This window comes from Vulpes vulpes, chromosome 2 (genome assembly GCF_048418805.1).
Source record: "Vulpes vulpes isolate BD-2025 chromosome 2, VulVul3, whole genome shotgun sequence".
In the NCBI taxonomy this organism is placed as follows: Eukaryota; Metazoa; Chordata; class Mammalia; order Carnivora; family Canidae; genus Vulpes; species Vulpes vulpes.
The window spans coordinates 95,961,974-95,985,170 of NC_132781.1; the positions used below are offsets into that span (position 1 = coordinate 95,961,974).

At 36.5% G+C, this 23,197-nt stretch overlaps 1 protein-coding gene and 1 pseudogene across 1 annotated transcript in view; one reads left to right on the top strand and one right to left on the bottom strand.

Annotated features, from left to right (window-relative positions):
* LOC140596595 (MAM and LDL-receptor class A domain-containing protein 1-like) overlaps window positions 1-23,197 on the top strand; it is a 75,095-nt gene that overhangs the window by 18,183 nt on the left and 33,715 nt on the right. Inside the window, exons 3-4 of the mRNA XM_072745124.1 lie at window positions 14,121-14,215; window positions 14,304-14,465. Of these exons, the coding sequence (XP_072601225.1) occupies window positions 14,121-14,215; window positions 14,304-14,465 (257 nt within the window). The remainder of the gene's footprint in view (window positions 1-14,120; window positions 14,216-14,303; window positions 14,466-23,197) is intronic.
* On the bottom strand, window positions 649-3,690 carry LOC112931137 (transcription initiation factor TFIID subunit 9-like; annotated as a pseudogene).

The window sequence follows — 23,197 nt, forward strand, 5'->3', positions numbered from 1 at the left end:
AATAAGCCAACTTTATGATAAACCAGGGATCAGCTTTACAAATAGGACCAAAGACTCACTGCAAAACAAAATTTTTACGATGTGTTCAGTTACATTAGATGGGGATGATATTGAATCTGGCTTCCACCTTTTAACCATTACAAAACCTTGCAAATTGTTTGACTCTGTATATCTCTCCTTTAGAACCTCCCCACCACTTTTTTCTTTTACTTCAAGACTTTTCACAGCATACATTTACTTATCCTGGTCTTCTTGGGCAGGATACCTGAAATTTTCTCCTTTTGCTGCATGTGTCTCTTATTCTCTTCTCCTTGTGTGCCTCCTCATCTTTGACTTAGACAACTGGGATCTCTGTCATTGTGCTTCTTGCTCCCCTTTCCTTCCCTCCTCCCTCTCTTCCTTTGATCTTTTTTTTTTTTTTTTTTTGATGAACAACAATTTTATTTTTCACACTTCAAGGCTAATGAATAACCATTACTAATCCTATTTAAAAAAACCCAACATCTCAATAGGAAAGGATAACTATATTTACTCATTAAATACCATTTAAGTTTTCTACAGCACAACTTGAAAATACCCAGCATGTACGTTTAATCTCAGTACAATGGATTTAAGACCAAGGTTACATGTTACAAGCATCAAGGCTAGATTACACATTATCATAGTCATCATCATCATCATCATCATCATCATCATCTTCTCGTTTTCTTTTCAATGCATTTGATGATTCATTGGAAGTATTTTGTGATGACACCATGTTTGTAGTGATAAGAATGTTTTTGGACCCAATTAATGATGGATTAATCAGAACATTCTGAACTGCGGATGTCGCAGGAATTGATGCTTTTACAGTTGGGGACTGTGATGTGGGCATCTGTACTATAAACCTCTGCCCTGTGAGGGACATGGGAGTCCCTACTTTAGTTGACACTGACATGGTTTGTGGGGTTGGTGTACCAAGAGTGGGAGTACTTGGTCGGCTAGTAACAGAACTAACACTTAACCGTGGAACTGTTATTCTTCCGCAGAAGCTGATGTCTTTTTTTGTAAAGACTTAAGTCTATAGTTTGGAGCCGTCAAGCAATATCTATCAGGTGGCAACCTAGGGCCTGAATATGGCTTGATTAACAGCAAAGGAGTTTGATTTCTTTGCCTTGCAATATCCAATAAAAAATATCTTGGGGGAGGAGAGGTAAGACTGGTCAGCAGGACACTGAATGGCCAGCCGCACATCGTCTGCATCAACAGTAGCCTTCTTAGCATGGCTTGAATAAATTTTTGCATCATCTAGGATTGAGGTTACATATCGGAAGGCAAACTCCAACATCTGATTTATAACTCTTGGCTCATATTCTGTAATCCCCAGATCCTTCAGGATTTGTGCCATCATCTGTGCATCTTTCGGCATGCTCTTGGCTCCATGATATCTGTTGATCAGACTTCCTGAGCTCAGTCACCCACATTAATGTATTTCAGTCCTGATCTCGATGCAAGTTCTTTGCCTAGTGTGGTTTTTCCAACCCCCCGGGGTACCGGTGAGCAGGATGTTCGGAAGCAACTGGTCCTCGGCGCGCTGGCTCTGGCCCTCTTCCTTCGTTCTTTTCTTACTTCCTACTCTTTTCTCATTTTGTCATGCTTATTCTTTGAATGGCCAGTCAAGAAATAAAATGGTAGTGATTACATCTAAATTGAGATGTTTTATAGGCGCACACCATTGTATCCACATGACTTGGTTTGAGTTCAGATCTCTGGAGTCAAACTGGATGATTTTGAACCCTGGTCATCAAGCTGCTAGTCTCATGTATTCTCAGTTTCCTCACCTGTGAAAAGTGGGAATAATAATAAGACAAGCCAGGAATCCCTGGGTGGCTCAGCGGTTTAGCGCCTGCCTTTGGCCCAGGGCACGATCCTGTAGTCCCGGGATCGAGTCCCGCGTCAGGCTCCTGGCATGGAGTCTGCTTCTCCCTCTGCCTGTGTCTCTGCCTCTCTTTCTCTATGCCTATCATAAATAAATAAATCTTAAAAAAATAATAAGCCTCATAGGGAGAAGGGGGCAAAATATTGCCTGACATAATTGTTGAAGGCTGGTGATTTCAACAATAGTGATGCATCTCTTGTAACTATAATTAAATTAAATAATTAAATTAAATGTTAAATGTGACTTATTTCCCTAGATATTATTTTAAATAAGCAAATGTTCTGTCTTTAGATATTAGCTGTTTGAAAATGTTTATAGAAAAATTATCTTGTTGGAATCTTGTCTCCATTCAAAAATCCTTATTTCATGAGTATTAATGAAATTTTTTATTAAGTTACTCTTGAAATAATTTGCTAGTGCTCCAAAATAATATTTTCCATCATGTAATCAATGCCCTGAGAAGTTTTCAGAGCTAAGTTTGAAAATCTATTAGAACATTAAAAACATCACTGTGTCAATATTTGAAGTCTACTAAAGCTTGTGGCAGAGTGATTAAAATATAATATTGATTTTTTTAAAGTATATAGCATTGCATTTAGATGAAATGATAATCACTACAAAAGTTCAAATACAACTTTGCAACAATGGTAAGCTTTATATTAAAAAAGATTCCTTTTTATTGCTGAGTAGAATGCAATTGTGTAAGTTAATTCATCCATTCTCTTATTGGTGGACACCTGTGTTTTTTCCTGTTATGGAATATCATGAATAAAACTTCTATAAACATTCCTCAATAAATCTTTGTGTCCTTATGTTTTTAATTCTCTCAGGTAAATACCTAGAAGCGAAATGCTGTCTCAACGAATGTCCAGTTTTATGAGAATTGCCAGAGCTTTTTCTAAGGTGCTTATAATTTGTTTGATTAAGTGTATGGTTAGCTTGTTTAGACTCAAATTGAAGACCCTGTTTTGTTTGTTGCAGGTGGTGGTTCAAAGATCAATTCAGTACTTTTAACCTTTACTAGATGTGCTCCCTGCCTGCACATGCATATTTTAAGTTTAGCCAGAGATTTGGGTATTTATGGAACATAGGCGACCTCTTCTTCTGGTTCTCTTCTTTCTAGAATTCTTCCTTTATTTATGGTAGACTTGGCTGTCCTAGCTTCTTCTGGGTCAAGGAGATAGCAGCCTTTCTATCAGAATTTTAGCCACACACACCAGGTACAACTGCAGCCTGACTTCAGGCCAAAGCCTAAAAGAATGTAACATGTTCTGATGCCTTCCTCCAAGTTTCTGTTCCCATAAAGTATGCCTCTTTGGTTTATCTTTAAAGCCTCCCAAGGCTTTTTTTTTTTTTTTTTTGAAGGACCACAAGCTTTATTAAAAGTAAGTAAAGGTAACATATAATATATACAGATGGCACATGGTGCCAATTTTATTTGCAGATATTACAATACTCCAATGCATGTTTACAAGTTACACCTTTGCCACAGCCTTGGCTAAATCTTGAACTAGTGCAGAATTTAGCTGTGCCAGAGTGCTGATCTTAGCATGCTTAGAGGCAGCATACTTGTTCTTGATAGTCATGTGCTTTGTAAGCCCACGATTCACCATGACTATATTCTTAGCCAGGTGTTGCATGACATTTAGAAGGGATTCTTCAGTGTAGGACAGATAATGCTGTAGAGTTGGTGTCCATTCACCATTATCGAGAATTTTCAGCGCTAAGCAAAAAGCTCCTGCTGCAATCTGAGAAGGAGGAAAGTGTACCATATCGTAGTCCAACATAGATAGCTCCATCAGGTATTTGGCCAAAGTATGTTGCTCAACATCAACCTCTCCAACCTTTTAGATCTTTCTGAATAAACATTATATTTATCACTGAGTGTTGTCATATCAGCATGGCCTAAACTGTTCCATGCTGCCCTTTGTAATGGGCACTAGGAACCATAATACATTTCTTAATACTTGGCAAGCTGCATTATTTAGACAGTGAGTTGTATTATTTTACTGATAAGAAACAGCAAAAGACAAAAACCGGAAAAAAAGAATCTCATACTCACTTTCTAGGTTAAGTTTTTGTAGCCTTTATAATCTTAATATCTGTTTATTTTGATAACAGTAAAAAATTAATGTTCATTTATTCTTTATTATTTTTAAAACTTGTTATTGAGCATTTATTTTCTCTACATATTATTCTAGGACCTGCATATATAAGAGTGAAGAAGAACAAAGCTCTTCTCCCCCGTGAATTCATAATCTAGTGAGGGAGACATAAACTTTATACCTTTTCTATTCTAGGAATCTGCATACTTTTCCTTCAAATACCAGATAGTAAATAGTTTTGGCTTTTTAGATTATTCACGTGTCCCAGTTACTCAACCCTGCCATTATACTGTGGAAACAGCCATAGACAATACATAAAGATTGAACATGGCTATGTTACAATAAAACTGTATTGATGGACTCTAGAATTTATAATTCATATAATTTTCACATGTCAGCAAATATTTCTGTTTTGAACTTTTTCAATCATTTACATATGTAAAAACCCTTAGTTTTGAGGCCATACAAAATCAGGTGGCAGGTGGGATTGGTCAATGAGCCATAGTTTGCTATCTCTCACTCTGTTCAATAAACATTAATTGAGCATTTTTTGCATCTGATAATATGCACTATGGAGATATGTGAGTTAAGGATCAGATTTCTCCTCCAAGAACTAACAGATAAGTTATCTTAATTTTAGTGGTTGGCAGTCATTTTTGTAGCAAACATAGGTAAGGCATACCTTGACATATACTCTGATTCTGTATAAGAATCAATTCTATTATGCTGTTTCTTGCAAATTCATCTGAATTTTCAGTGAAGGAGATTTTATTATAGTAGGTAAGCCTGTGACTTACAAAAAAAATGCAAGCAAAATTTGTATTTCTGAAATGAAATTCAGAGTATTGTTCCATTTCAATATTGTAGTAACACTATTTTAAAAGTAAAAAATAGACATGAAAAAATTTATTTGCTATATTTATGTACATGTATTTATGTGTGGTGGTGACAATTGTGAATTTAATTTCAATTCAGAAGATTTTATTAACCCCAGAGTGTGTAAGACATCATGATAAAGCTATGACTGTTATAAAGACTATGACGGTATATGCTGCATATGATATGATCTCTTTGAAAAGCATTCTTGACAATAACACAATTAATTATAACACAGAGGAAATTTTAAAAGTGCTGCAATGTTAGCCTGAGCATATTGCTCTGTGGACATAAGCAAATTCTTACCCTGGAAAGAAGCCCACTCCAACTGCAAACTGGTGTCATCACTTTAAGACTTGAGAAAGGACTTGAAAGATGAATGGTATTTCAATGGACAGAGAAGTGAGAGACATGATATTTGAAAATGAAAGAACCACGTAAGGACCATGTAGAGATACTTGGTGTGCTCAGGCGGTCTGCTCTGAGGATACTGTCTTTGGAAATGAAAATTAAGCCAAATGTATATTTGGGAATATCAAGAACTATGTCATCCAAAGGTTACTGATTTTGTTCATCAGTATCATTGCCTTCCCTCTTTCCCCCTTCTATCCAACCCAGTTGACAATCCTAAATCTGTTTCTGTCTGACCAGGCTGCAGAAATGAGAGATGTTGATGGATGTGTGGCAGTGACTGAGGAGTTGCACAAAGAATTTCAAAAGTGTATATATTTGATCCTTAATGATTCACTCTGCCTCAAGTAGTATTTTGCAGAGAGCTTTATTTCTTCCACAAATTATTTGATTGTCAAGCTAATCATATCAAGGTCCTTGATGTGTGCCCGCATGTTGTGTGCATTTTAAATTAGTGAGCTGCATGAAGTTTTCATAATTCCTGAACAAAATTGATGCCTATTTCTTATTAGATAATATAATATCTGTTTATTTTCCCATTTCTTTTACTTCAAATTCTGAGTAATACATCAGTCAGGAAATCATAGTTGACAACTTAGATGATTATTTGAATTAACTGATATGACGTCAATGAAATTTTTCCATATAACAAAAGTAGTCAAGCTGTCAAATGTTTTAAAGTAAATATTATTATTCTACTGATTTGAGCTAAATAATAATACATTCTGTAATATCTCTGTAGAAATACAGAAATTTATTATTCCACTGATTTGAGCTAAACAATAATACATTTTATAATTTCTCTGTAGACATACAGAAATGTTTTCATATATATCATTTGTTTTTCTTTTGGCAGGAATTTTATTCTTTACAGGCAGATGGCTTATTTATTTGAAATTTATATAAGTGTATATTCAAATTAATTCACTCACAAGTGAAAAAAATCCATACTCAACAGAAATACATAAAATCAACTAACAGTGAATTAAAATAAATGTAATACAAGTTTCAAAGAATATACCTTTTTTCATTTTTTTAAATATTTTATTTATTTATTTATTCATGAGAGACACAGAGAGAAAGAGAGGCAGAGACACAGGCAGAGGGAGAAGCAGGCTCCACGCAGGGAGCCTGACGTGGGACCCAATCCTGGGACTCCAGGATCATGCCCCGGCCGAAGGCAGGTGCTAAACCCGCTGAGCTACTCAGGGATCCGCCCCCCACCTTAAAAAAAAAAAAAAAGAATATATAGCCATAAATAGCCAGTAGACTGAGATTCTCTCAAATGAAAGCAGGCAGGGAATTTTACGAATTAAAGCAATTGGAAAGGACACAGTGGATTTCAATTCTTTGCAAATGAAGTCTGGCAACCCGATGAGTACATACATTGATTCAATGTGTGTTATAACTGAATTAGTCAAGGAAGAATTTACAAGGACATAACTAGTTTAGGCTTCATAGACTGGTCAACACCTTAAAATGGAGCAAGTGGGACAGGAGAACCAAACTAGTGCCTTCCTGACCTAGTGCCTACCTAATGGTGGTAGCAGAATTCTAAAAATGTACCCTCCAAATTTCCCATCCCGTAGTTATTCAATCAAAATGAATCCAGGTACTTTTGTGGAAGGACTTTATAGATGTACTATGGTTACTCATCAGCAGACCTTTAATTCAACCTGGACTATTCAACCGATGTAATCACATAGTGACCTTCTGTATACAAGATCATGTTATTTGCAAGTAGAGATCGTTTTACTTTCTGTTTCCATTCTGGATGCCTTTTATTTCATTTCCTTATCTAATTCCCTGGCTAGAAACTCCAGTATAATTTTGAATAGAAGTGGTAATGCCAGATATCCTTATCTTATTCCTACTAGGGTGACAATTTTTACTCTTTCACCATCAGGCATATTGTTAGGTGAGAGTTTTCTGTAAAAGTCATTTGTCTGGTAAGCATGTTCCCTTCTGTAACTAGCATGTTGAATGGTTTCATCATGAGAATTTGTCAGGTGTGTTTTCTGCATCTGTTGAAATGATCATGTGATTTTTATCCTTTATTTGATCAATATAGCATTTTATAGTGATTGGTTTTCATATGTTAAACTAACTTTGCATTCCTGAGATAAATTCTACTTAGTCCTGGTGAATAATCCTTTTTGTATCTTGCTTGATGAGATTTATTATATTTTGTTTAGGATTTTTACATTTATATTAATCAAGATATCGATCTATAGTTTTTTTTTTGTTTTTTTATTGTCATATGCTTGTCTGGTTTTGGTACCAAGGTAATACCAAATAATAATGGCCTCGCAGAATGAGTTGAGAAGTATTCTTTCCTTTTCCACTTTGTGCAAGAGTTTGTGAAGTATTGGTTTTAATTCTTATTTAAATGTTTTGTAGAATTCACTGGTGGTTAATCCTTCTGTGACTGAGAATTTCTTTGTGGAAAGTTTTTTGATGACTGATTAATTCTCCTTATTTGTTACAGTTTATTCAGATTTTATATTTCTTCTTGAATTAGTTTTGGTCCTGAGTCAATGTTTCTGTCTTTCTAGGAATTTTTCATATCATCTATTTATGTTATCCAATTTGTTAGCTGCAATCATTGATAATATTACCGTATAGTTATGTTGCTATAACATTGGTAGTTCTGACCCTTGTTTCACTATTCGTTTAGCAATTTCCCCCCCTATTAATCAGTCCAGTAACAGGCTTGTTAATTGTGTTGATCTTTTCAAGAACCAAATTTTGGTTTAATTTGTTTCTGTTGTCTGTTTTTTAATTTCATGTATCTCTGCTCTAATATCAAATCAAAGCTGGGCTTGCTTTGGGGTTAGTCTGCTCTTCTTTTGAACTTTGTAAAGTGGAAGGTTAGACTGTGATTTAAAAACTTACTTTTTTTAATTTAGTAATTTACTAAATTACTTCTATTTATTTCTAAGCACTGATTTACTGTGTCCCATACATTTTGATACAGTGATTTTTATTTTCATTCATATCAAGAATTTTCTAATATCCCTTCTGGTTTTTCCTTTGATCCATTGGTTATTTAAGGAGTATGTTTTTTGATTTCCACATATTTGGGGATTTCCCACATTTATTTCTGCTATTGACTCAAATCACTCTATTGTGGTCATAGAACACACTTGTTTAATTCATATCTTGTTAAATGTGATAGTTGATAGTTGTTTTATGGCCTGAAATATGATCTTTTCTGGAGAATATTCTGTGTACACTGTAGAAACATATGAATTTTACTGTCGTTGGATGGAGTGTTCTATATGTGTCTGTTAGGTCCAATATGTGTATTGTGTTGCTCAAGTTTTTTGTTTCCTTACTGATCTTCTATGTGTTCTATCTTTGAAAGTGGGGTACCAAAGTCTCCAACTATTATTGTTGAATTTGTCTATTTTCACTTTGCTTTTATTAGCTTTTGTTTCATATAATTTACAGCTCTGTTTTGAGGTGCATGTTTATAATTATTATATTTTCTTGATGACTTGATCCTTTTATCATTATAAAATGTACTTGTTTATCTCTAATAACAATTTTCTCATGTGTTAAATCTTTTTTCCCCCTGAATTTCCAACTCTCCGTTACTTATTGTTTATATATTATGGTTTTACGTCCTTTTATTTTCATCCTTTTTGGGTGGTTGTATTGTTGGATCATATATTTATACAACATGCCAACCTCAGAGTTTTGATTAGAGATTTTAATCAGTTTACAAATAGCATGACTACTGATAAGATGGTATTTACACCGGGCACCTACTGTTTGTTTTCTCTGTCTCCTGTCTTTCTTGCTACTCTTTTCCTCCATTACTGTTTTCTGTTACATAGATATTTTGTAGTATATCATGTTAACTTACTTTTTCACTATGTATTTCTTGAATTACTTTATTAGTGATTGTCCTAGAGATAATAACAATCTAGGTTGGATTATAATCAATCTAACTGCAATAGCGTATGAAATAAGTGTGCCTTATCCATCTCCATTCTCCATACTTCACTCTGTTACTGACTAACGTACATCTTTTTGTATTGTGTGCCCATCAACAGTGAATTATAATTTTTGTTTTTATCAACTATAAAAACCAATTATAATGATAGTTATTGATTTGTATAGTTTCTATCTCTTGATGTTCCAGATATTCTATTTTATTAATACTCTCTCTTTTGTGAGCCATCATTCTCATGGTTTCTTTAGCATTTTAGACATGATTTCCATTGGCTCTTTGAAATATTTAAAATAGCTGATTTAAGGTCTTTATCCAATAGAGAGACACTTTCCATTGATTACTTTTTTCCTTCAGTATACGTCATATTTTCATGTTTCTTTACATTTATCACAATTTCTTTTGAAACATGGACATTTAAAACAATATAATATGGCAAATCTGAAAGTCTGGTCTCTTCCACATTTTTTGTTGTTGTCTAATTTGTTGTTTTTGTTTATTTTAGTGACTTTTCTAGACCAATTCTGTAGTCTTTATCCTTGTCATGTGTAGCCACTGAAATCTCTGCTTGGTCAGCTTCGTGGTCAATTCATGATTGAAAACAGAGTTCTTTAAATGCCTGGAATCAATAAATCTCCCAGTGTTTGTTGAGGGACTTTGTGTGCATGTTGAGGGACACCTTTAACAAAACCAGGCAGTTGATAACTCTTAATCTTAGCTTTCTGCTTTCACAGATGCTCAAAGTCATTCAGAAATGAGAGCTTAGGGCCTTTTCAGGTCTTTCCAGAGCATGTGCATAGCCATGTGCAAGTACATGTCCATCTAGATTTGCAGGAAAAATAGGAATATTTCAAAGCCATGTCCTATGGGATATCCCATTCCCTAGAGTTTGCTTTAATCTTTTTGGTTCAACTATTTAGGCTCCAACTGTTATACACTACCTCAGGCAACTCTAAAATTAAAATGTTTACCTTGCATTTCCTCCATTTCCCAAGTGCTAAGTGATTAATAGGAATGAGTGAGAGCAGAAAGGAACATAAATCCTATTGCATGTTACAGAGTAGCCAACTGACTTAAATGCGTGCTGGGAAGAGACCTTTTGCACTGGACAAGTTATTAATGTGGTGAAGTTCGGACAGCCTTGTAAGTGGGGTCTTAAGGGAAATACCAGACATGTCAAATAATCACAATTATTTGGTAATGATGCTTTGAGAGCTCTAACTCTATTTTGCTTATTGCTGTGGCTTCTGTTTTTCAAAGCTGTTATGAAGCTGGAAGTAGGCAGTGGGAATAGGATAAGTTAAAAAACCATAAGGGGTACCTGGGAGGCTCAGTCAGTTGAGCATCTGACCCTTGATTTCGGCTCAGGTCTTGATCTCAGGGTTGTGGGTTCAAGCCTCATGTTGAACTCTGCTCTGGATGTGGAGCCTACTTAAAAAAACAAAAACAAAACCCACAAAACTCGCCATTTTTTTTTTATTGCCTTTATGGAGGGATAAATTTGAGAGGTCTTTACATTGGCATTTTTGTTAACATCACCCTCATGTTTATAGTCAAGTTTTATGATCCACTAAAGTGATTCCTCTAGCTCTTCATCACTGAAGCAGGCTTAAATTGACACGGCTACATTCATTTATAAGTTACCAGCAATTTTAAGAGATTGCTATTCAAGGATATCCTTTAAGAGATACAGTTCTAGAAAATATGTGGTTGTGTTGAACTTGTTAGTTTAATGAGAAGATATGAGGCAAAACTTATGATTTAATGGAAACAATTCAATAAATAGAAATTACCAACTGGAAAAAAGATTATATCAAAGACTATTATTTCCTCCCTGTTATCTGGACTTAGTCATATTTCTGTCATAGATGAGCACACTTTTGCCTTTCCAAAAGTTTTGACTTTCTAACCTTTGCTTCAGGCCTTAGACCTTGTCATGATGATCCATTCCTGCAGCCTGATTATTGGGGAAATGCTCTTGAGTACTGATATTATCTCACTGTCAAAATACTCAATTTTTTTAAGTTCCTTTGAGCCAGTTGGTTGCTCTATAACATGCAATAGGATTTATGTTCCTTCTGCTCACACTCATTCCTATTAATCACTTAGCACTTGGGAAATGGAGGAAATACAAGGTTGCCTGTCAATAGTGGAAGAAAGTGAGACTGAAAATTTTGCCTTATCTTTCCTGAGGATCAAGGCTGATAGAATTCACTGCCAAAGTTGTTGGATTTAGCCCTCCACACTTGATTCATGATTTTTGTTGCTTTCATATTTTATATACTTTATTTTCTTTCTTTTTTCTTTTTTTGATCATCAATCTCAGTTTATGTTGGGATTTTATTTCACCACTTACCCAGCAAATGAGGAAAAAATATTCTTTGAAAGCCCTTTAATGTAAACATTTAACATTATCAATAAAATCATACTGTTTGTTCTTATTTTGTCATTTTGATAGCTAACACTTCACCATGAGATTATGTGACATATGTTTTAAAGATAGACTATTTGGTGGCTTACATGGATGAAGGCATAAAATGGGAATTTATGAATCATATGAACAAACTGAGATGGATATGATAAAGATTAATATGAAACCTAAAATGGTAAAAAAAAAAAAAAAGAAACTTAAATTGGTGACAGTGATGTTTGCGTATGTGTGTGATTATTGTTAATAGGCTACTTCAGAGGGTAAGAGGGGTGTGTGCAGAAAACCCTGGGTACATTTTGGTTATCAGCTGCTTAAGCCTCTTCTCAATGGTTAGAAGTAGTAGTAGGAAGTGGTGTAAGATGAAGGACGTGTGGGAAAAACTTATGCCACCAAGGATGTGCTTCTTTCTTTTTTACTCATAGACATGATGACTAAACTGCTTTGGAAAACAAGAGTCTTCCATAAGAGTATTTTTCTCTAAGGAACATCTTTACCAGTGAATTAAATTCTATACTCACACTATAGGGAGCAAGGTAAAATTGACTGTGCATTTAAAAAAATGCTTCCTATTGCCACTAAATTGGAATTAAAGGTAGAAATCAGATGTTCGTATTGGGTGCATTTTGAGCATTGTTTTTGTTTTTGGCCATAGAAAGGAAGTTTATTCCTAGACAAAGGTCAAAAGATCTCAAGCTGTTTCTGAATTTAAAACTTTACTTAAAAAATATCTATTATCTATCTATCTATCTATCTATCTATCTATCTATCTATCTATCCATCATCTATCTATCATCTATCATCTATCTATCTATCTAATTTAGAGTGTGAGAGGAGTGGAGGGGAAGGGGTAGAGGGAGAGAGGAAACCTCAAGTTGACTCCAAGCTGAGCATGGGACTGGATATGGGGCTTGATCTCAGCCCTGAGATCATGACCTGAGCTGAGATCAAGAGTCAGTTGCTTAACTGACTGAGCCACACAGGTGCCCCCAAAACTTTACTTTTTATGATAACCTGAAGATTAATCTTCATGTGATTTTTGACAAAATACAGAATAACTTATAGTGTTGTAACATGTACCAAATGATAGTTTGTTAATTTATAAAATATACTGCTTAAATATTTAAATAATCTATTATTTTATTATACATTCTACTCTATTTAATAGAGCCAAATCTAATTTTTAAGTTCAAACTCTTTAAAATAAATATAATTAATTTAAGTAATTTCCTTGATAAATGAAAACTTTTTGCCTATCTCAGGGATGATTTAAACAGTGAGTACCTATAAATAATAATTTAGGGACTGTTGAATACTATTACCATTTGCATTGCTGATAATATTGAAATAATACTTATTTTAAAAACAATATATAGTATATAATAAATATAATAGCTCATTGTATTATTTGATTATTCATTTGCTTAGCTTTTGCTTTGCCTTCTAAAAATGAAGCAAGAGCAAATTAATGATTGTCCACTTGTATTACTGTGATACCAGCTCTTCATCTACATTATGTTTATATAATTATCACAGAGAGTACATTCTGAGAATGGTTTCCTGTTATTGCAGGGATTTCAATTATGCCTCTGACCATATTTATGGGAATCATTAATGTCATTATTTTCTACTTAATTAGTGTATAATATTGGAATCAGTGTAAGGAAGAAGAGGTTTCTTAGGCTTCATAATTTTACTATTGATTCTCTCAATGATGTGACAATTAAATTTGATTTCCAATCCAGCTTTAAACTCATAGAATAACTTGGTAGATGGGTTATCATAATCATCAACATTATTTTTTCATTCCTTTTGACAAATAGCAAAATACTGAATAGAGTAGTAGAGCACAGTGGTTCCCCGATGATACACTATAACCCTGTCAAGGTTTGTAGGAAATTTATGAAAACCCGGGAAATGTTCCATTCATGTTGCAGCCTTCTAAACAGTAACAGTCCATTAGCATAGTCTGTACTGCAACATGTGGGAGAGCATTAGGGCTCTGCATTGTTTTCCATGATCCCAGGAAAAGCTGGGACTATTAGATCTAATTCTTTCTAGAGTAAACCACAACAATTTCTTTTATTTTGGTGGCCATCACAGTGCAATGTTTTCCCTAGATACTATCTTTGCAGGGCTATAACTTTCTATGTTATAGAGGATAAAGTAGGTCATGGACTGCAGTGTATAATTATGTTATAGGGAGTATAATTGCAATGAGCTATCTTGCTGGAGAATATAATGATATAAAGCTATCAGTCAGACCATTTGCAAAAGTGAATGGTGTGGTTAAATGTTTCATTCTTTAAACAAAAATATATTGACCTAATGCGGATATGGGCCTGAATTATTATTTCCTGGTGTACTAAGTAAGTTTACCAAGCATTCCTCTCACTGTAACATGCTGATTTTTTTTGCCAACAGCCCACTTCCTCTCACTGGTCTCCAAAATGGATTCTACATCCACAAACCTAAGAAGTAGAGTTTTTCTTCCAACGAATAACCAACATGCCTGTCAGGTATTTGAAAACATACACCATTTTAAATACCTTTCACATTTGGGAACTTCTGTTTTGTAATTGTTTGGACATTACTTATTTTTCATAGATCACATTTTATTACTTCTCCAGCCATGTGAGTGGCAAATTAATGGCTGGCCTTCAAACTACATGTGATGGTCCCATTCAGAATTTATGGCAAAACACTGCTGCTCTCCAGAGTCAGTGGGAGAGAAATGTCATGAACATCCAGAGCAACCAGAAATTTCAGGTTTGTGTTCCTGTTTTCTTTTTTCTTTCTTTCTTTCTTTTTTTTTTGTTTCCTGTTTTCTAATCATATCATTGAAGGAAAAAAATGAGAAAATATAGGTCTTTAACTGATGTGGAAAACAAAGGCAAAAGACAAATTATTACATTTCCTTACTATCTACAGCTCGTTGACAAGTCCTTGAGATGGGCAGAGTGACATTCCTCTAGGGACTTAGCTTCTTCCATGTTAATACTTTGCTAAGGGCAAAAGGCAATCTTAGCCTGGCTCTCAGGACCCTATAAGTCTACCTTTTATCTCTACTTCCCAAGATACATGTTGGCAGTCAAAATCCCAAGCATATGACCCACTGATAAACCTCTGAAAGGTCTTATGACTCAGGTTTTATTAGACGGTAATGAATGATCTTTTTCCAACAATAGCTAGCCACCCCCCCCCCCCCAAGGTCCTGGAAACCTTGTTTCCAAAATTTTTTAGAGACTTAGGCTCTCATTAACCCCCTTCCAACTTGAAGGTATGTAATGGGCCACTCCTCATGGTCCCACTACAGCCCATTCTGCCCATGAGTCCAGTACTGCTTTAATAAAACTCCCTTTATGCACCAAAGACATCTCAGGAATTCTTTTTTGGCTGTCAGCTTTGAACCCTAATGTCTTTTCTACATCATTAATCATTTAAAAATAGGATGGTCACTCTCCCAATTGGCCAAGGAGTGAGGGATTTGCCAGGATCTTCAAGCACTGAAACCAGAGTCTCAGGAAATTGAGATGGCCAGTCTACCTAAAAGACACTTTTAAAAGAAGTTTTTAAATTTATGTATAAAAACTAAAGTTGATATATATTAACATATATTTATATGTCAGTAAAATATCACTTTCTAATTATCCTCTTAATTTCTTAAATTCCCTTCATTTTCTATTTCTCTTACTATTCCAACCTCCCCTTTCTTTTCATTTCTTATTCTTAAGAATTTCTTATCTTCCAGACTTTTCTCACACTTTTGAGAGAACAGGGTTATATTGGGTAATGAGGAAATATACTCTTTGATTTAAATACTAATTCCAAATGCTGTTGAAGTAGAATAATTGTCATATTCATTTCATGGCTAAACTCAAATTATTCAGTACAGCCTTTATTTTCCAAAATAATTTTGAGAATGAGAGCCCATAGCCCATAAAAGACAAAATTATTTATGCAGCCTAATAAAACTTATGTATGGTGGAAATTATAATCTAATGATTACTACAGGAGTTCTTGGTAAAGTATTGCATATTTTTATATTTGGGAAAGCGAAAAAATTTTCCCATTAAAAACAGGATCTTAAAGCTTTTTATTCTGAATGAATTTGCTTTTTAAAGCTGGTTTGTAGGCTGATTTAGCCAACTCAACTGAAGCAGGTTTTCTTTATCATCTATTATTTGAATAGTATAATAATCAATTTTATAATTTTGATACAGAATAGAAAATCATCTGTTATGTGATGGATTTAGCACTTGCTTAGCTATAGGGATTGAATTGGATTGAATTTTAACTTGTTATTTTGAATGATAAGAGGAAAGATGGGAGAATGAGCAGGATTTCTATTGTAAAATTGAATTGTGAGATATAAGAATGACACATTTTCTTAATTGATCTGTCATAAATTCACTGTAGTTTGAAATTTCAGGCTTTTGTAAACTAAATGGGGATCCAAAGAGGATCAAAGAAAATCACTTAGTAGAGGGTTAAATGACACTTGGATGATAGGACTTCAGAGGAACTGTATGGTTGGAAACATAATTCTGTCATTTGAAGCTTTGCAGTCTATTGAAGTCAAATATAGTGGTGTGGGGTGAGAATGGGGCAAGGTATCTTAAACCATCAGGCATTTAAGTCTTCCAGTGAATGATTGATTGATTGATTTAACAAAGACTCACTTGGGACACTCAGGATATGCCTGGTGGAATTCAGGAAACGTTCCTAATGCATGTAAAGAAAAGATTTTTCTCCCAGCTTTATTGAGATATTATTGATATATGTGTAAGTTTAAGGTATACACTGTGATGATTCGATGTATGTACATTATGGAATGGTTACCACAATAAAGTTAGTTAACATTTCAATCACATCACCTAATTACAATTTTTTTCATGCAGTAAAAACATTTAGGATCTTCTCTCTTAGCAACTTGCAAGTATATAATATAGTAACATTAGCTATATTCACCATGCTGCTTATTAGATACCCAGAATTTACTCATTTTATAGCTGAAGGTTTGTACCCTTTGACCAACATTTCCCCATTTCCCCCACCATCCAGACCCTGGCAAATAATCACTCTGTTTTTATGAATTTGGATTCTATAGGTTGCACATATAAGTGAATCATAAAATATTTGTCTTTCTCTGACATATTTCACTTAGCATAATACCTTAAAAGTTTCAGCCATGCTGTCATAAATTACAGGATTTCCTTCCTTTCTTGGCTGAATTATACCCTGGTATGTGTACACCACATTTTCTTTATCCATTCTTCTGTTGATGGACACTTAAGTTGTTTCTATGTCTTGGTTATTGTAAATAATGTTTCAATAAATATGAAAGTGCAGATATCTCTTTGAGATAGTGATTTTAGTTCTGTTGATTACATACCCAGAAGTGGGATTGCTGGATCATATGGTAGTTCAATTTTTAGTTTTTTGAACTGCCATGCTGTTTTTCATAATGGCTGCACCAGTTTACATTCCGACCAACAGTTAATAAGGGTTCCTTTACTCCACATCCTTCTAGACACATTATCTCTTGTATTTTTGATAATAGCCATTCTAGGAGGTATGAAATACATCTCACTGTGGTTTTGATTTACATTTCCCTGATGATCAGTAATATTGAGTATCTTCATGTACCTGCTGGCTATTTGTATGTCTTCTTTGGAATGCTGTCTATATTTGGAACGATGTTCTCTAACTATTTATTTATGTGGGTATTTTGTTTAATTTTTTGCTATTGAGTTGTATGAGTTTCCTATATATTTTGGATATTAACTCCTTATCTGGTAGATGATTTGTAAGGAGAAGATTTTTTATAGGCATATTGAAGATAGCCTATGTGTTCCTGGCTTTGAGGTTTGTCTGTGTATGTGTGTGCAGACTGAGAACCTTGAGCATTAGATAATGCATCTAATTTGTTGTGTATATTCACATGTCATTAACTGCTAGAGAAGTTTCTGGTTTATTTCTTTTTTTTTTTTTAAGGATTTTATGTATTATTTATTTGAAAGAGAGAGAGGGCACGAGTGGGGGTGAAGGGCAAAGAGAGAGAGAGAGGGAAAGCAGACTCCCCACTGAGCAAGGAGTCCAATGTAGGGCTCCATCCCAGGACCCCAAGATCATGACTTGAGCTGAAGACAGATGTTCAACCCACTGAGCCACCCAGGCACTGCTAGTTTGTTTCTTAACACTTCTCTTCTTTCTCCCCTATGTCTCTCTGTCTTCTCTCAATAAGAAAGTAAAACAGAATAAAACAAAAGAACAATAAAACAGAGCCGAGAGTGCTTTTGAGGGGATTAAGTCACATTGACTGGAGCTGAAAGCTCCTTCTGTCTGTATGCTCATACAAACTTTCATTTGTATAAGAAATAAGATTTTGTCTGCGTGTAAACATTGTCACTGTTTAACCCATTTCTTCCGACTTTGAACCAGAATGGATGGTAAAAGAATCCTAACCTATCTTTGCCAACCTTTGTGCCTTCTCATCTCGGCCTCTAACTTAAGGTCGAAGTCTTTACTGGTGAGCAGCCCAATGTTGGGTAGAGCTGGAACCTACAGAGTCTTGTGTGTTAAACCTTTTAAAACCACCTCCCTGTTTTTTCTAGCCATCCGTTCCCAAATGTTACATTGCAGGGGCTGATGATTAAATATGTGTAGCAGCTAAATATAAAACTTAAAACTCCCAAATATATCACCTCCAGGGCCATTCAGCTATAGCTGAGGCAGCGAGGTTATTCACTCGAGTGCTTTAAAATGCAGCAGTGGCTCCAGCAAAAGCAGATGCATGTGCAGTATATTAACTTGTTTGCCAAAATACTTTATTGCTGATACGAAAACAGTGCCTCTACCTTAGAGGCTTTGTACAACTTAGGAAACCCTATGACTCTCTTGGGATCCTTAGGCGACACCAATCTTTAAGATTGCAGGTATGTTTCAGTTCTGTCCTGTCAGCAAGAGAGCAGATGTTCACATGCTTTTGTTTAGCTAGGCCACAGAGATGTGCTGTGCTTGTCATACTGCCGGCCACCCTGTTGTAGCTTGGCCCTGAAAAGCTTAAGCAAGAGGCTTATTTGGGGGCATTTTGGAATCACCATCTCCAGACAATATCTGGTGCCTCACCAGTTTAAAAGCCTCTGAGAATTACTCTGTTTTCTGCAATTGCCCCTCCACGCTGCCTTCTGATTGTTTTAAAACCATTCATGCTACCTTTAGAAATATCCAAATAAGAGATTTTAGTTTCAGCTGGACCCTGGTTTTGCATGGGTTTCCAAGAAAGCCTTTGGATCTGACCGTTGTCAGGTGAGAGGGCTTTGTTACCTTTTTCTGTAAAGTACTGGGTCCATGCCTTAATGAAATCGAAGCCCATTCATCTCTGAGTGCATGCTGCAAGAAATAAGGAATGGTGTTTATGTATCTAGTCAGCAAAGATAACAGCATTTAAGAAAGTTTCTGAAGATGGTTAAGGAGTAATAACATTTAGTATTTACTGAGCACTTACGATATGTGAGGCATTGCATTTAGTCTTTTGTACATATTATTTATTGGCCCTCCATGGATGGCAGTCTTCCGAATCAGAACTGTAATTCACCCTGCTGTTCATGTTTGGTTTACAAGTTTCAGAGAGTGAAAGAACCTATTACATACCATCCAGATTAGACCCCAGGATAGTTTGATTTCACATCTCAATCATTTACTCACTGAGCCATGATCGTTTTTTTTTTTTTTTTATCACGTTAAAACATCATAATGATTTATAAAATATAGATGGGGAAAAAATCCAACTTCTGGATTTGGCCAAATGTGTTGCAGATGACTCATTAAACATTCTTTTGTCTGCTGTGTTGGATAAAACAACATTATTACACATTATTCTGCTGATTAACTGCAATTGCATTTCTCAAAATTGTGGACTTAAGCAATTAATTTTGCTATTGTCCTAAAATATTTGCAGAAGCAGAGAATAAACCAGGCTACACATATAGCAGAAACTTTGTCTCAAATGCAAGTAAAACCTTCCCTCACTCTCTTTTTCTTTGTTATTTTTTTAAAGATTTTGTTTATTTATTTGAGAGCAAGAGAGGGAGAGAGCATGAGTGAAAGGGAGGAGGAAAAGGAGAAGCAGGCTCTCCTCTGAGTAAGTAGTCCGATGCAGGACTTGATCCCAGGACCCCTGGAATCATGACCTGAACCAAAGGCAGACACTTAACCAACTGAGCCATCCAGGTGCCCCCTTTTTTTTGTTCTTTAAGGTGCTTTACATATTGGCTTTATAGTTAGGAAGGAAGGAATACTGTATTACTAAATATATCACTGACTGTGGCTTTCACGTTGAATGTTTAGATTCTCAAAGTAAATGAGAAGTCAGACCTGAATTTTAAAAAGATATTGAGGCATTTTTAATATGCTGTTATCTACTTGTCATTTCTTTGATCATCCATTCCAACACACCAAAGGGTTCTTAGCAGCCTTGTAGTCAGAAACAATAGATTTTATTAACACAGACAAAGGTGAGTTATTCATAAAATAAATACAAATCGCAAATTAAAAGAAATGCTACTCTCAAACCTTTCTAAATCATAATCAGAGTCATTTTCCCTTGTAATTCAAGAATATTTACCATGTGAAACAGGTGATGGCAAAAAAATCACCATCATCTTTTTGTATTTCCCGTGTTTGCTTGAGAAATCGTATTGAATGTACACTACTGATTAAGAAAACTTTCATGCAATAAATACAACTACAAGCATTTCTGTTCATGTAGTTACTAGTGTCATCCAAGTGAGTTTATGTCCATTATTTGGCTACTGTCAAATTGAAGATTTAAATCTTGAAGCAGTTGAGCACTGACTCCTTGCCTTCCTCAGAGACCATCTTCTCTTAAAATGTTTGCAGTGAAAGCAATTTGTTATTTACTATTGGATCAGTGCAGGCCATACTTGACTTCCATGATCATTATCTGTGTTATATGTTAGTGTAGCCCTAACATAGTTAAAATGAGGTGGATGTTTCGAAAAACACACTTGCCAAAGTTTGAGGGAAAGCAGAGAATGCTAGACCTCTCTTGTTTTAGAAATACGACCACCATATGCCAACATGGCTTCCAACCCTAGACCTGACTTTTTAAAAAAATCATCTTGAGATTCAACTTTCTTGAGCTAGTTCAACCCATCCATCTTTTCAGGATCCCAACGAAAAATATCTGGAAAGTCTTTCTGTTTAGATATATTTAATTAGAATGTCAAGTTATGCCTGATGGATCTTATGTTTTATAGCTACACAGACCCATTGGTGAATTTCCCTATATTCAGAGATAGAGCCTTCTCCCCAAGAAAGACATTTCCTCTTGTTGGAACAGTGGCCTCAAATGGCAGCCAATTTTCACAGTTAGATGGAGTTAGCTTGCAATTGAATCGAATCAAACAAATAAATATATTGCAAACTCCATTGGAGAGAATTGAAGGTGAGAAGGTCATTTAAAAGCATTTTCCTCAGATCAGGAGTGAAGATACAGGAGTGGAAGTAGGAATGGAAAGAAGAGAGGGGGGAGGAGGGGCAAGACGGCGGAAGAGTAGGGTCCCCAAATCACCTGTCCCCAACAAATTACCTAGATAACCTTCAAATCATCCTGAAAATCTACGAATTCGGCCTGAGATTTAAAGAGAGAACAGCTGGAATGCTCCAGGGAGAAGAGTTCGCGCTTCTACCAAGGTAGGAAGATGGGGAAAAAGAAATAAAGAAACAAAAGGCCTCCAAGGGGGAGGGGCCCCGCGAGGAGCCGGGCTGAGGCCGGGGCGAGTGTCCCCAGGACAGGAGAGCCCCGTCCCGGAGGAGCAGGAGCTGCACCAACCTTCCCGGGCGGAAAGGCCTCCCGGGGAATTGGAGCAGGATCCCCAGAAAGGCGGGGATGCCCTCGGGCTCCCGGGGACACTAACAGACACCTGCGCCCCGGGGGAGTGCGCCGAGCTCCCTAAGGGCTGCAGCGCGCACGGCGGGACCCGGAGCAGCTCGGAGGGGCTCGGGCGGCGGCTCCGCGGAGGGGGCTGCGGGGCGGGAGCGCGAATCCAACAGCGCAGGCCCCGGAGCACAGGGCGCCGGGACACAGCCCAGGATCCGGCCTACCCCCGGGACAGGCAGAGGCCGGGAGGGCCCAGGACAGCGAGGACGCTCCTGCCCTGAGCTGAGCAGATCAGCGGCCCGCCCCGGAGCCTCCAGGCCCTGCAGACGGAGAGCCCCGGAGCTACTGCGGGAGCTGACTCCAGGGCTGCAGAGCTGCCCCCGCCACTGCGGTTGTTCCTCCTGGGGCCTCACGGGGTAAACAACCCCCACTGAGCCCTGCACCAGGCAGGGGGCAGAGCAGCTCCCCCAACTGCTAACACCTGAAAATCAGCACAGCAGGCCCCTCCCCCAGAAGACCAGCTAGAGGGACAAGTTCCAGGGGAACTCAAGGGACTTAAAGTATACAGAATCAGAAGATACTCTCTCGTGTTGTTGTTGTTGTTTTGTTTTGTTTTGTGTTTTTGTTTCTTTCTTTCTTTTTGATTTCTGATTGCTTCCCCCACTCCACCTCCTTTTTTTTCACCTTTCTTTCTTTATCTTTCTCTTTTTCTTCTCTTTTTTCCCTCTTTTTCTTCTTTCTCTTTTTTCTTTTTCTCTTTTCTTTCCTTCTCTCTCTCTCTTTTTCTCCTTTTCCCAATACAACTTGTTTTTGGCCACCCTGCACTGAGCAAAATGACTAGAAGGAAAACCTCACCTCAAAACAAAGAATCAGAAACAGTCCTCTCTCCCACAGAGTTACAAAATCTGGATTACAATTCAATGTCAGAAAGCCAATTCAGAAGCACTATTATACAGCTACTGGTGGCTCTAGAAAAAACCATAAAGGACTCAAGAGACTTTATGACTGCAAAATTTAGATCCAATCAGGCAGAAATTAAAAATCAATTAAATGAGATGCAATCCAAGCTAGAAGTCCTAACGACGAGGCTTAACGAGGTGGAAGAACGAGTGAGTGACATAGAAGACAAGTTGATGGCAAAGAGGGAAACTGAGGAAAAAAGAGACAGACAATTAAGAGACCATGAAGACAGATTAAGGGAAATAAACGACAGCCTGTGGAAGAAAAACCTACGTTTAATTGGGGTTCCCGAGGGCGCCGAAAGGGCCAGAGGGCCAGAATATGTATTTGAACAAATCCTAGCTGAAAACTTTCCTAATCTGGGAAGGGAAACAGGCATTCAGATCCAGGAAATAGAGAGATCCCCCCCCGAAAATAAATAAAAACCGTTCAACACCTGGACATTTAATAGTGAAGCTTGCAAATTCCAAAGATAAGGAGAAGATCCTTAAAGCAGCAAGAGAAAAAAAAGTCCCTGACTTTTATGGGGAGGAATATTAGGGTAACAGCAGATCTCTCCACAGAGACCTGGCAGGCCAGAAAGGGCTGGCAGGATATATTCAGGGTCCTAAATGAGAAGAACATGCAACCAAGA